The sequence below is a fragment of the Schistosoma haematobium genome, chromosome 4, assembly GCF_000699445.3.
Source record: "Schistosoma haematobium chromosome 4, whole genome shotgun sequence".
In the NCBI taxonomy this organism is placed as follows: Eukaryota; Metazoa; Platyhelminthes; class Trematoda; order Strigeidida; family Schistosomatidae; genus Schistosoma; species Schistosoma haematobium.
This window is the reverse complement of record NC_067199.1, coordinates 45,751,246-45,766,177: the sequence shown is the minus strand read 5'-3', so window position 1 is coordinate 45,766,177 and position 14,932 is coordinate 45,751,246. Positions and strand designations below refer to the sequence as shown.

The window sequence follows — 14,932 nt, the reverse complement described above, 5'->3', positions numbered from 1 at the left end:
TTAGTAAAACCATTGACCTCATCCAATCTCATAAGTAAAATATATAACAAAAGTGATGTGTTATGCAGGTATTTATGATAAAAATAGATTATCTTGTCGTTACAGAATATTACTAAGATCTCAATGTCAATCAAAGGGTGAATATACTGTAAAGAAGTTTAATCTGGATTACTTTATAGCTGTTGAACATAGAATATAAAAGAACAAAACATTAACACCGTTGGATGCCAGCTCAATGGTCTAAAAGTTAAGCGTTCAAGCCCGAGACTGGTAGGTCCTGGGTTCAAATATAGCGAAGCGGGATCGTGGATGCGCACTGCTGAGGAGTCCCACAATAGGACGAAACAGCCATCCAGTGCTTCCCGGTTTTCCATGGTGGTCTAGATTCAATTGACTCATGAAACTCTCAGATACACTCTACCTCAAACTTTATTACTACCTATCATAAGAGTAAGGTGGATAAATGCTAGGGGTGGACAGACCAAGATATCCCACTAATTCATGAAGTTATTGTCTGTTCAACTGAGCTGTGTTAGGAGACGTATCTTTTCATCCGTTAGCCTTTAAGATAATCATAATCTACACTTGGGATATTTAGATGATATGACTCGAAAGCATCCGGTCTGAAACAAATATCCTAAATATTTGAGTTAATCTATATCATCAATCCTAACATCATTCTATACTTTTAACTTGTTACTCTTAAGACTAGATTCTCCTTGTTCACTTCTCTACTATCACAGATATTGTAGTCATAACTTGTATGTTCCCCACATTTTTTCATTCCTTCCGAATGTGATGGTATGAAACGTAACGATTTGGTTCAATTAAAAATTTGTGTCACATCCTACGCTACTAATGAGTAAGTGTTTAGCTGAGTGATTAAGCAAACAACGATAGATCAGCTGTTATGGTTTTAAATTTAGACTATGCAAATTCGGATCGCTTTAAAATTGAATTCCAAAACACCACTGTAGACTGATAATGTAAAGAATTCGGCTAACGTCAAACTATGTTTACAACTGTCTATAACAGTAATATATCAAAAAATAAAACTCTTCAAGTGAATCAAGAGTTTGAGTAGGAACCGTGGACCAAAAGGATATACAATGCTCACGACAACCGTCGACCTATTTCTTCTGATGAAAAAAAACGTATGCGGTCTCGACTGCCTCCTGATTCCTTACCAACTATATATAACATCCAGAATATCAATGTGTAATGACGTTATTTACCATTTATCGTATAAATTATTTTGACAACACATTTTGCAAAAACATTGAAAGGATGTTAAGAAGAAAAATAGTTTGTGGTACTGTCAATGAATAACATCTTTAAAATACAACAATTTACCTGATGAAACGATGGTCACGACATGATAATGACATGAGACTAAATAAATCCATGTTTAACTTCGAGGCACATCGCTTTAAATGTGTTCGAGATGCCTAGAAATGAGTAACAAGAAAGGTAGCTTGATTACTTCTGATAATATATATATATTAGATCACTTACATCAGTATGGATACAAAAATGTGCGAACAAAGCCCTGTATAACGGATCACGATGATCTCAATCCTTAGGAACAGTAATAATACTACAAACAATACTTTTTTTAGCATCAATGACAATGACTTGATAGTTTCAAATAAATTGAATGTTGGGTTAAACGTTAAAAAAAATAATTCATTTTTCATATCCCAATGAGTAGAAAAATCGTATTTCTGACGTTTCGTGAATTAATGTTAACCACTTCTTCAGAGTAAATGAATAAAAATAAATAATACAATTTGAACTTGTGTTAGTTTAATTCGGTTATTTGTTTACTCTGAAGAAGCGGTTCACATCAACTTACGAAACGTCAAAAATACAATTTTTCTACTCACTGGGATATTTCAGTAGTTGAGATCATGAGTAAACTGAAGCTAGATCACTATGGAAAACCTGTAAGCACTGAACAGTCATTTCGTTCTATTGCGGAACTTTTCAGCTGTGCGCATCCACGATCCCGCCTCGCGAGATTCCAACCCAGTAACTATCGGTCTCGCGCGCAAGCGCCTAACATTTAGATCATCGAGCCAGCATCCAACGGTGTTAATGTCTAAATTCAACTAATCCACGAAATTGAGCGACACATCCACCATTGTCATCAGTGAGTTACTATCTCACAACTCACCCGGTTGAACTTCACTGTTCACTGCTTCTCACTAGAACTCCAAGAAATACATCTAGAAACCAGTCACTAGTGAACATATGCTGACAAGTATCAGAAGGGGTCTAGCTTCAATCGACTTATGATCTCAACTATTGAAATTACTACAATCTCCACAAAACTCATTCTGATACTAATCATTGGAATATGACAAAAGAAGTTACACCCATTAATAATTTTTTTTAGTTTAAAAAGAAAAAGAGAATGAAACTTACTCGACCAGCAATCTGTTTGTGACATGCAGGACAACGATGACAATACATGATCTATAGTTAAATTAGTATCATATAAATTGAAAAGAAAGAATCCAGGACAAACTTACAAATGTTTCACAACAAGTATTTTTATGCAGTTGTTTACGTTCTGTATTCCATGTTTCCATATTGATACTGCACATAGGACATTTATCATCAATAAGATTGTTTGAAGAGTGCATTTTGTCTAGGATAAAAATTTTTAAATGAAATGATAATAATCGGTATAAAAAAAACACGAAGGATTCTAAAAGACAATATAAGCTAACCTTCAGTCAGTCAGTAACAACGTAACACGTGTCCCAGCCATTTCAACTGATGAAGTTTCACCAATTCATCAATTGATTTGCTATCCTTACCTAGTAACCGTTTCCTAACAACTGCGTTACTTACTCAATGGTCCCAGGATATACGAGCAATGTTTCGAAGACACCTATGATAGAACACTAGTAGCCTACGAATATCCTCTACTCCTACCAGCCATGTTCCACTCCCATAAAGTAGGACGAAATGAACTGTTGCACAGTAAACACTTCCTTTGGTTGGTAGACGGATATTTCGTCTACGCCATAAATGACGTAAGTTGACAAAAGCTAGTCGAGCCTTCTGTATCCGTGCTGAGATTTCGTCACACACCGGATCACAAGGGTTGATGAGATTTCCCAGATAAGTGGAAGCTAAAAAATATTCTCACGTAATATGAGCAACCGATAAGCGTCAACACCTTTAACACTACTCAAAATCATTCTGACACTTAGTTTGTTATGGTGAATAACTTGTTAGATAACATAGAATTGAGTTTATTTATTTCAGGTGCATGTTGGTAGAAAAGTGATATTGAGATAAACAAACATAAATGTTGATGCTCAATGTTGCAGGATGATGTTCCATTATACAAACTTCTTACTTATGCATAATGAAACATTAAACAGACTTGATTCAGTTTGCTTTAGCTGCTTTACAAAAAAATCTTCCTATGAAGTACCCTGACATTTACAACCAAGTTGCTTTTATTTGATTGGGAGAAAGCACTCCTCAATTAAAATTTATGAAATCATTACTTTCAGATGTAATTGTTGACATTAAAACTGAGCTACATGGATCGTGATTGATTTTATGTAAATTAACATATTATTGTTCTTAATAGGTGAAGAACACAGATCTGATCTGATGCAACTCGATAACCGAATACATGAATATGAACTGAGCTCTAAGCTCCATGTTTTACGTGATAGTTAACAAGGTTGTTCAACCTTCTGAACTAAAGCAGATAATAAAGTGTTCGCTACTGCAACATAATATCCAGTCAATCAGTCAGCCATACGCAACATAGAACCTGGCACATGTATACATCAGTTCGAGTTGATACATTCCATTAGCACAGAAAGATGAAATTGTCAGGGTAAATCCCGTAGTAGAGGTGATAATAGTATTAGCCATCAAAGACGCGATTCCAGAAGAAAATACAAATTAGTGAAACAAGAAATCCACAAAGAATTTAGAAATTTAGGATCTAAGAGAAGAAGAATAGTGAATGCACCTCTAACACTTCGAAAGATTCTGAGTTTTGTCGCTCAGTGTTCCTAACCATTGGTTACAATAATTACACGGACCCTAACCAGTTAGTTTTTACCTACCTACACAGTTCAGTTCAATGATCAAGCAACATAGCATAGTTAAAAGATAGATTTAACCAAAAAACCACTGCCCTGTAAGGCGAATTAGAATGAAGTTTTTGAAGCAAGCAAATTATCATACTACTAAATTTTCAATTACAAGAAATCTGTAACTAAAATGTTTACTAGTTAAGCAGAGTATCAAGGCATGATGGTAAATCAGTTGATGACGTTGTGAACCTTCATCGACTGAGATGGTTGGGCCACGTGCTGCGTATGCCTGAGCACCGATTACCACGACGCGCAATGCTGGCTGGTGTTGGAGAGGCGGTTGGAAGAAAGCTAGGGGTGACCAAACCAAAACGTGGTATCAGTCACTGAAGTCACTAACTTCCAATCCGAGCCATGTTTGTAGATACAGACTACTTGGTTGGGGTCCGCGTGACTACCATGACCAATGGTTGGAGACCCTGGGTGACATGGCTCAGAATCAATCACAATGGCGTAGGCGTATACACTCTCTGTCTTCCCTTAAACTATGATATTAAAATCGCTTAATATCTTTTCATCTACGTACTAATTCTTTATTCCTGTAGTATATCCTTATAAGGAATCTTTCTTTTATATATTCGTAAGCGACTAGTATTTGATCACAGATGCCTCATAAATATTGTTCGCATCTATCGGGATCACCGGGAAAGTAATAGTGAGGTTAAACGCAAAGTATTAGGGAATGATGGTAAATCAGTGGATGAGGTTGCGAACCTTCATCGACTGAGGTAGTTAGACCACATGTTGCGTATGCATGAACGCCGATTACCACGACATACAATGCTAACTAGTGTAGGGGATGGTTGGAAGAAAGTTAGGAGAGGCCAAACCAAAACGTGGCATCATTGCTTGAAGTCACTAATTCCTTCTTCCTGTACTATGTCCTTACATGCAATCTTTCTTTTATATATTACCACCACTGAATTAACTACTATGAATCCGGTGTTCATCTTGTTGTGCTAATGAGGTATGGCAACTTGGATCGATGCACAAATGTCCCTGGTCCTACGTTGTAGCTGACTGACTGACTAGTTAAGCAATTGGGCAAGAAGTAATATAAGTATGATAATGTAACTCATTTACTAAGAACAGGTTATGAACTTGGCTTCAAGACATATTATTTGTACGAGGGTTAATAATACGTATTTAGTCGGTCAAACTAAAAGTAGATTGACATTCCAACCTATGATCTAAGTATGAATAGAAATAATTGATATGAAAGATCTATTTTGTTTTAAAAATCCTTTCCAATTTAATAGTGATTTCTCTGAATATAAATATTTTATTATGGTTATTTAAGTTCTCAAAACCACCTAAAAGAAATTATGCCCTCAAATGCCCTAGTACGGTCGAGAGTCAGCTCTCTAAATGCTCTCACATGGCCATGTGCACACAACCAATGTCAGGGCAGTCCTACTCACTGCCTTCTCGCTGTAGAGGTGTTGCTTACGAAATTGAGAAGACGAAAAACGAATGCCCGGTGCTTTAACCGGGTTCGTGGATATGGAGGATCCACCTAGGGGATTTGGAAAACCCTCATTACAAATCAATGGTGTGCATGAGCTCCAGGATCCCAAGGAAACAAATGGCGTATCAACCTATTGTTGGTCACTGGTTACCATGGAACTGCATCTCCTGACGTTGCTCCACTGCCTTGTGGATTAGACCTTTAGGTCAAAGGCTCGGGGTGTGACCCCCTAAGAAAATCACCTGCTTCGGTTTGGGTACCTGGGCAGTACCCTATGATTTATGTGGTGCATATCTATTAGATGCCTTCTCGTACCAATGTTTATGTTTTAATAAAATAGAAAACAAGTTATGAATAATTCGAATTGACTTTTTTTATAATTTATACCAACTCAGTTAAATGTACAATAATTAATTTGTTGACTGTAACTCAGATATTTATTTTATGTACTTAATGTCTATTTAACTTGGAGATAAGCGGTATAATAATTGAAGCATTCAATTTTCAACTAGTAAATTACACATTAGTTATATTTCAACTTAATGTGAATTAATCAAACTAAGAGTAGAATAGATGTTATGTTGAAATTAAGATGGAAAATAATAATTCATCCCAGTATAGAACGACCATTCAAATGCTTCTAAGTTTTCCGTGGTAATCTAGCTTCAATTGACTTATGAATTCAATTATTAAATTACTACAATCTCCACAAAATCTCTTTCTGATTAAAATTAATTAATGTTTATTAAATCCACTTTTAAAAATATTACATAATGGAAATTGAAAAAAAGAAGAAAAACTGGAACTACATAATTCACAGTTATAATAATAATTATTCCGATCAATGATCGCGTTAATCAATTATGCACAGCACGAACAGGCCAAAGTTGACCTATTCCGCTTGCACGATAGTCAAACTCACTAATGTTAGCTTTACAATATCCCAATGACAATGGTCCTTGAGAACACTGAAAAACAACCACTAGTATGAATGAAATCGGTTAACCAGCAAATCAATTTTGTGCATGAACAGTCAGCAAAACTTGCCAAAGCAATGAGGAACCATCCACAATATCAATGGCGAACTTCCAGTTTCATATGAGACCTTCAGTTCTATACAGCCATATATAGTTTCAGTCTGAATAATACGAATCAATAGACAAGAAAACTCACATTTGTAAAATGATTAAATATTTTGTTATTTAAGTCGAAAACTATGAAGCAAAGTTATGATATATAACTTAACAGTTAAAATCTAATAATTTAATTCTCATAAAACACCTTTGTATTACTTTTAGTGTTTACTAATGTACTGGTGTGGCAGAGAATGGTGGAAGTTCGCTTTCACTTCTGAAATACTATCAGATTTTGGAATTCGAATTCTGTACGACAATCATGGTTGATAATTGAAGACTATAGATGACATGGTTCAAAAATGGTTGCATTAGTGTAGATATGATCATTCTTTATGACAGGATTTCCACTATGGGTGAGGTGCTGTATAGATTGAAAAGTAAAAAAAACACAAAATTTGAATAAAGGGGAATAGACAAGTGACTCAATGTAAAATAAAAATCAATGTTACCAAATCATTGTGAATACGATTTGCGAGAATGCTACTTGGAGTGAGAATATTTTTTTCAGTTGTAACCATCATTAAGTTTGTGAGTGAGGTAGGATATGGTTCGGGTGCTCACAATGAAACAGGTGGTTTTCTTAGGGAGCCACTTCCTAAGCCTTTGATCCGAAGGTTTAATCCGCAAGTCAGTGGAACAACGTTAGGTGGGATTCTATGGTAGCCGGTGATCGGAAATAGGTTCATATACTACTTGTGCCCTTAAAACCCTGGAGCCTATGTGCACAGTTGGTTAGGGACCAGGATTTTCCAACTCCGCTGGGTGGATTCTCAGTACCCACTTACCCGGTTGAGATAACTACTAAGTTTAAAACTGTTTCTTAAAAACTAGAGTGGAAATTACTAGCAGCAGTTGCAGTAGGCTTCATCGCAAGTGTAATTGAATTTTGGACGAAAAGTATCTAAATCCTTAAGGGTTAATGATGATGATTATTTTATTTATTTGAACACATAAATATTGGTACAAGAGGGCACCAAATACATATGCGCCACAAAATTATGATGAACTGTCTATTTTTAATTATGATGGACAAGCATCACGCAAATAGAGACTGGCACAGATATCTGTTGGCCTAAGTTCCCATACCTGATTAGCACGACAAGATGAGAATAATAAAAACGACCAAAATACTGTAGTAGCGATAATGGTAATAAAGACTAAATATTAGGAACATGGTTTGGAAAGACAGAATGAAAAAGTATGTATGGATACTGTAATTCAATTTATTTTATTTGAACACATAAACATTGGTACAAGAGGGCATCAAATACATATGTGCCACACAATAAAAATGAGGCCAGTGGCAGTTATCATTGATTTGTGTGAGGGCTATGATACTGTGCGGGTACCCAAACCGAAGCAAGTGGTCTTCGTAGGGGGCCACATCCCGAAACTGACGGTTTAATTCACAAGGAAATGGGGCAACTTTAGAAGATGCAGTCCCATGGTAACCAGTGACCAACAATAGGTTGATACACCATTTGTGTCCTTGGGATCCTGGAGCTCATGTACACCATTGGTTTGGAATGAGGGCTTTCCAAATCCCCTAGGTGGATCCTCCATATCCACGAACCCGGTTAAAGCGCCGGACATTCGCTTTTCGTCCTCTCAATTTCGTAAACAACGCCCCCGCCACGAGTAGGCAGCGAGTAAGACTTCCTTGCCAGTGGCTGTATACGCGTAGCCATGTGAGAGCATTTAGAGAGCTGACTCTCCCCCCTCTCGGCAGTACCAGGGCATTCGAGGATACTGGAATTCAAGACCGATCGATACAGAGTGAATGCATATGCGCTATTGTGAACAACGAGCTATATTATGATGCGTGAGTTTAATGGTTGAAGCACTTCTAATCACAGATTTGGGGGTTTCTTGATTAACTAATCAGTTGGGGCAAAGAACACATGACTTGCCATCTACATCATCCCACAAAACATCGACAAAGAAAGACATAACTAACAAGAAGCTTACTGAAATGGTTGACAATATTAATATTTATGACTGTTAAAGTGATTAAAATGAAGAATATGGATCGAAAAGAATGGACGTTCTTTCATAAATTTCGATAAAACAATGAGAAGATGGAGTTGATCTGAAAAATGCGATGTATTTGCGCTATACATTTCGAACAATCTGACCACACATATACTTGTCAAAGCATTTTATATAAAGACTGATAAAGGTCAATTAAATGAAGGTTCAATTAGACATGTTTGTGTGGACACACACGCATACAATGCAATCAAGGGTTATGGGACACGTGTTTAGATGGCTTCAAAATCAGTTAATGTCAAATATTTCGATCAACGTAAGAAGTATAAAGCCATGTTCATCGACAGGAAAGCACATGATTGAAACGGGGAGCAGAATTGACACCAATACAGTTTTCAAAACGTTGTATGGGAGTTTTCAAGAACGAATTATCAGGTTTATAGAAGCCTTGGCTATTCGTAGATCTAAACCCCGCTTATGTGTACAGAAACAATATGTCGTAACCTTGAATTTGCCCTAGTAATCCTTAAGTCATTTTATGGCCTAGGGTAATACGACAATTTCTTATTTTTTCTGTGCGACATCAACCTTTTTCTTCTTTATTTACAATTATTATTTTGTTTACTTGAACCTCCATCTAACTGACTTTTATTAATCTTCATATAAAATGCTTTGACAAGTATATGTTTGACCAGACTGTTCAAAATGCATAGCGCAAATACATGGCATTTTTCGGATCAACTCCAACTTCTCATTGTTCTGTCGAAAAATGAACGCATTATATGGATCCTAAGTATGAAACAAAACCAAAACACAAGATGTAAAGGAAAATAAAGAATTAACATATATGCACCACTGAAACCATTTATGAACCATATCACCTAAAGTCTTTAACTATTGACCATGATTATCGCACGGGCTCTAAAATAAGGATTTCGAACTTCGGAACACAGCTCAGTTCAATAGTCGATGAGTTCATGAACTGATGCCATATATTGATTTGACTACATCTAGTCATTTTTAACGAATCACTACGGACGGATAAACACTAATTTAATTGAGAAAGTATTTGAGGATTACATGGAGCGATTTGAAATTTGGTGTATAACTATAAAAGATAGCAAACAGTATGAAATTGCAGCCTATTTCCTCATATTCACTGGTAAAGATGTAAAGATACCCCTATTCCATCGCTTTACGGAAGTTTCATTGGGCTATTTCCCAGTCATATGACGTACAGCAATTTCGGATCTACATATAGGTATAAATTACATAAATAGTCCCATAAAGTGATCACAAAGTCGGACATTTCAGATTCGAACTCCTAAAACAGGCCAAGAATTAACATTCCGAATTTGACAAAGGAATAGATTCAAAGGCATAAAAGTTCATTTTAGATTAAAGCACTCTATATTAATTGACACAGCATATGAATTTGATTGCCTGTCAGTGTAAATTTTTTATGCGTTCCTCAGTTTTCGTGATGAATTACTCCTTCAAGGTCGTCTAAATTTGTGCTTAATTATTGACGATCCTCATTCTTATGGAAGCAGAAGAGAAAATTTGCCAAGGAATCTGTATGTGATACATCAAGATGAGTAAAAGTTTTGAAAATGAATATCTTTGTGTAAATTTTACTTGCAAAAATCATATCTTCTTCGCAATCCTGAGTGCTTTAAATACTTATTTATTTAAATACATAAAGATTGGTACAAGAAGGTATCAAATATACATATGTCACACCTCATCCGATTTGTCTGAGGGTTGGAATACTGCCCCAGTGCCCAAACCAAAACAATTGGTTTTCATAGAAGCCACACACCGAGCCTTTGACCTAAAAGTCTTTATTTGTTTTAACACATAGACATTGGTACAAGGAGGCACCAAATACATATGCGTCACACAAATCTCATTTGATTTGTGTGAGGGCTGTGATACTGCCTGGGTGCCCAAACCGGAGCAGGTGGTCTTTATAGAGGGTCACACTCGGAGCCTTCGACCTGAAGGTCTGAACCACAAGGCAGCAACGTAGGTTGATGCAGTCCCATGGTAGCAGGTGACCAACGATTGGTTGATACCCCATTTGTTCCCTCAGGATCCTGGATCCCATGTGCACCATTGGTTTAGAATCAGGGTTCTCCAACTCTCCTAGGTGGACTCTCCATGTCCACCAACCCGGTTAAAGCGCCGGACATTCGTTTTTCGTCCTCTCAATTTCGTAAACAACACCCCCGCTACGAGAAGGCAGTGATTAGGACTTCCGTGGCAGGGGCTATATACGCGTGGCCATGTGAGAGCATTTGGATTGGGAGAGGTGACTCTCCCCACTCTCGGCCGTACCAGGGCATTTGGGGACACCTAAAAGTCTAATATGACAAGACTGAACACAATAAGTCCGCGTTGCTTGTGGTAATGAACATTGTAATCCGAAGTGAAGTAATAGGGTTTAATCTAATGATCACGTGTTATTCTTTTCTATAACCTCAAATAATCTACCTGACATTCGAAAACTATCACAAGTGCTTGGTGCCCCATCATTACTGTTGACACTAGAAGCACCAAATTTATTTCAGTCGACAATTTGCAGTCATTGGATTCCAATGCTGTAATTAAGATTTGTAATCCCAGTACTCACAAGCATAAATTTACTAATCGTGAAAGCTGTAATTTTTTTATTAGAAATGACAATTCTTTGTTTATGAACTGTGAATTTCTGGTCAGTAACAGTGGATTACCTGCACTATGGTTAAGCAATTTAAGAATAACTCAAGTACAACTTTCCTCATTGATGACTGGTCAATCTAATAAATTAAACAGAAACGTAATTACTCAAACTTTGAAGCGTGAAGATTTATTTACTTCTCCTAAACAATTCTACTCTAATGTCTGAGCAAAAAATTCCTCTAAGATTTCGAAAACTCATATCAATCCCAAATCTGCTACAAAATTTATGGAACTGGAGAGAGGAGAAAAATATCCACACAAAAAACTCCCCAGAAATATCAAAAACATCTCTACGTTTGAATATGAACTACTTACATTTTACAGAAGTTAAAAGCCATCATGAAAATGGTATCAAACCATCCATAGGAAATTTGTAGGAAAATATAGGCATGTCTACGATACTTACTCTGAATGTTGATAATCCAATAAGATGAATTCCCAGGACCCAGGTCAGTCCGTTCCAATTTTTGTTCCTAATTCTGGTATCTATATGCTAGTTTTAGGTAGTAAGGAAATTAACTCCATAGTCTTATACACATTTAGTGAACCCGCACATAAGACGTACGAAAAATTACAGAAACCAGGACTTCTATCCAATAAACCCAGCACTAACGACGGAAGCCTACTAAACGTAGAGAGAATTAGAATATGAGTCCAACTCGATAAGAAACTTATGAGTAGACCTAGTAATAAATGAAGGATATAATAAAAATCCACTATTTCAGTATGCATTACAACCAAAAAACTAAGGTCCATAAACTCATGAGTATACCAAAAAACACCCAAACGACCAATAAAGGGGATATAAAGGCGAACAAAGGGGAAAATGCGTTGGAAAATAAAGGGGAAACGCGCCAAAAGGTCTGCTTTTTCGCCATATATATGGTGTTCGTTATCCACGATGAAACTATTTATCTACTATGGGTTTACTAACTCCATCACAAGTCGTTCCGTAACCGAAAACAGTTTCATCTTTGGCTAAGAAGTAATTCAAGATTGTCCACATACTTTACTTCCATCAACTCATGGATGAAAATGTTGATTGGTTAAACCAATGTTGAAAATATAATACCAGGCTTGTGAAAGACAGTGTCATAATATCTGCCTTAATAACCACACATAATTCGAACAAGCTTAACGTCAGAAGTCATTCTACTAGCAAAAAAACACCCACAATTCTCAGTAACGTTATGACTGTATTACCGCCAATGCGTAAAGAGTATCTAACCAATTCCCAATATCCAATTGGAAATGATAATGATGATGATAATAATAATAATAATAATAATAGGAGACTAGTAAGGTCATTTAAATTTAAGGAGAACAACACTGACCTCAAAATTTAACCCTCATCACTGTGCTAAGCACAGTTTCTCAGTTAGACAATTTTGAGTTCACATGTACTCTTTGTTGACATCAAATTAGGAAGTTCTTTATTTGCAATAATAAATCCCAGTATTACTTGACTTATAAAACAGCCGATTGTGAGGAATTTTGCCGAAAGCCTTGCTGAAGTCAATGTACTACCAATCCATGACCAACTTTTAATCTTTGAGAGGGTGTAGTGACTCATCATCACGAGAACACGACTGGTTTAATAAAAACAATTATTATTATAACCAAGTGTACCAGTGACTGTTTTAATGTGCTTTTGTTTGACTGTGCTAATGACAGCTATTTTGTGCTTCCTTTCTTATGCTTACACTTCGATTGTAAATTCGCGCGAATTCGGTTACGTTCTGTAACCAAGCTTGTATCCTGGCACGATCTCGGTATCCTTTCGATGCCACGAGATCGCCAGCAAATAAACATCGAATTGATCCATTAATTGTCCTCTAATATTTGGCTTCCCGGGGATTTTATGGATCTATTTGGTTACGTCCAACCTTCGCCTTCTGATTTATTTGGCACGTGTTTCTTGGTAGCGGTGTTCATAGTTAATCTCAACTCGACACCACGCTACAAGGGCACCAAATATCACGGTTCACTAATAATTTGGTGAGGCGCGAGGAGCCCGTTCTAAAGCCATGCTGTTTTTTAGAAAGAATCCGGTTTTTGTCGAGATAACTAGGCAAATCTTTCCGAACGGTCTCCTCTAAAATGTCAATAACCACGCTGATTAGGCTAACGAGTCTATAGTTCTCAGGTATATTTCTCGTGCCTGTTTTGAAGATATGACTTACTATAGCATTCTTCTATTCTTTTGGTAGTCGACAGTGAGTCACACATGAATTAAAACATATGCTTAAGGGATTCGCGGCGAAAATGGCTAGGTCCTTCAGTAACCTAGTATGTATTTCACCATGTCCTATGGATTTGCCTATATCAAGCTCATATAGCAGACCAAATACATAGAGTTCTTCATTGGTCACAGAGTCCATTGTGCGTATGTGGGGGGTGTATGAAATGGAGTGAGGGGCACCTCTAGGTTATATACACTCCCAAAGTAACTTGAGAACACCTGAGCTTTACCATACCATCTCCATATAATGCTGGAATACTTCCTCTTCTCTTAGTCCCTTTGTTTATGCACGGGTATAGACGTTTAGAGTATTCTGTAGGTTCATTAACAAGTTCTTTGTTTTACAACCTTTTAGACTTGTCGAGGATTAAGGCAAAAATATTTCAAGCTTCTCGATATTGAAATTTTGTATCATCAGTACCCAGTAGCCTAAATCTCTCCCATATCCTTCTCATGATACGGAGAAGTGTGAGAACCTCTTTTCGGAAACACAGTGTGAAATTTCTCGAACCTGTTAGTGTAATCCAAAGAATGTGTGGTTCGGTGACTTTTATATGCAAATTTCTGAATACATTCCAGGTCGCTTCAATAAAGAATCCTGGTTAAGTCGATCAATTTATTGAGAATTCTTAGTGTAAACTATCTTATGTTTGCCTTCCAGACGTTTGGTTTGAGTTGGGCTGACGCACCCACGTTGTTAACAACCTCATTGTCAATTTTACCTAGGGGTGGCATATAATGGGGGTTTGTGGTGGTATACTTATAATAGGTCAGTATGAGACTTAGCGAGGATGATTCGAAGTCCGGGTTGTACCTGGTTGCTTTTCTCACATGTAGCACTGGGGCACATGTGGCTACCTCATTAACTAGTTGTTGTTCGAAAAAGCATCCCCTGATAGCCTCGTCTTCGTATTTATCCAGCCTTCCGTATATGCATTTAGGTTTCCTAAGGTTACACATCGACCATTTGATTAGCAGGTGTTGAAACCATCTAGCCAGATCTTATTCACCTTACAGTTTGAACTGCAGTTGACCATACCAATCAGCAGCTCTCGTCCTTTGCATTTTAAGAGACAACTAACTAATTCACATGTTCTATTCCCATGGGATACGTTATCAATAATGGTAAATGGGATAGTATTTATAATGAATATATCTACTCCTTTACGCTTCTGGGTCCTGTCCACTCTTAACAATATTAAACCTTCAAAATAAAGTTCTGTACTGTCTGCAGACTGCA

General features: G+C 36.9%; 1 protein-coding gene across 1 annotated transcript in view; it reads right to left on the bottom strand.

Annotated features, from left to right (window-relative positions):
• The window catches only part of SLX4 (5'-flap endonuclease), a 44,454-nt gene extending 31,817 nt beyond the window's left edge, over positions 1–12,637 (bottom strand). Inside the window, exons 1-6 of the mRNA XM_051216554.1 lie at positions 11,857–12,637; positions 6,894–7,098; positions 6,524–6,739; positions 2,535–2,653; positions 2,428–2,478; positions 1,354–1,448 (exon numbers count right to left, since the gene is read on the bottom strand). Coding sequence (XP_051067153.1) covers positions 1,354–1,448; positions 2,428–2,478; positions 2,535–2,648 — 260 coding nt within the window. The 5' untranslated portion in view covers positions 2,649–2,653; positions 6,524–6,739; positions 6,894–7,098; positions 11,857–12,637. The remainder of the gene's footprint in view (positions 1–1,353; positions 1,449–2,427; positions 2,479–2,534; positions 2,654–6,523; positions 6,740–6,893; positions 7,099–11,856) is intronic.
• Between the last annotated feature and the right edge of the window lie 2,295 nt (positions 12,638–14,932).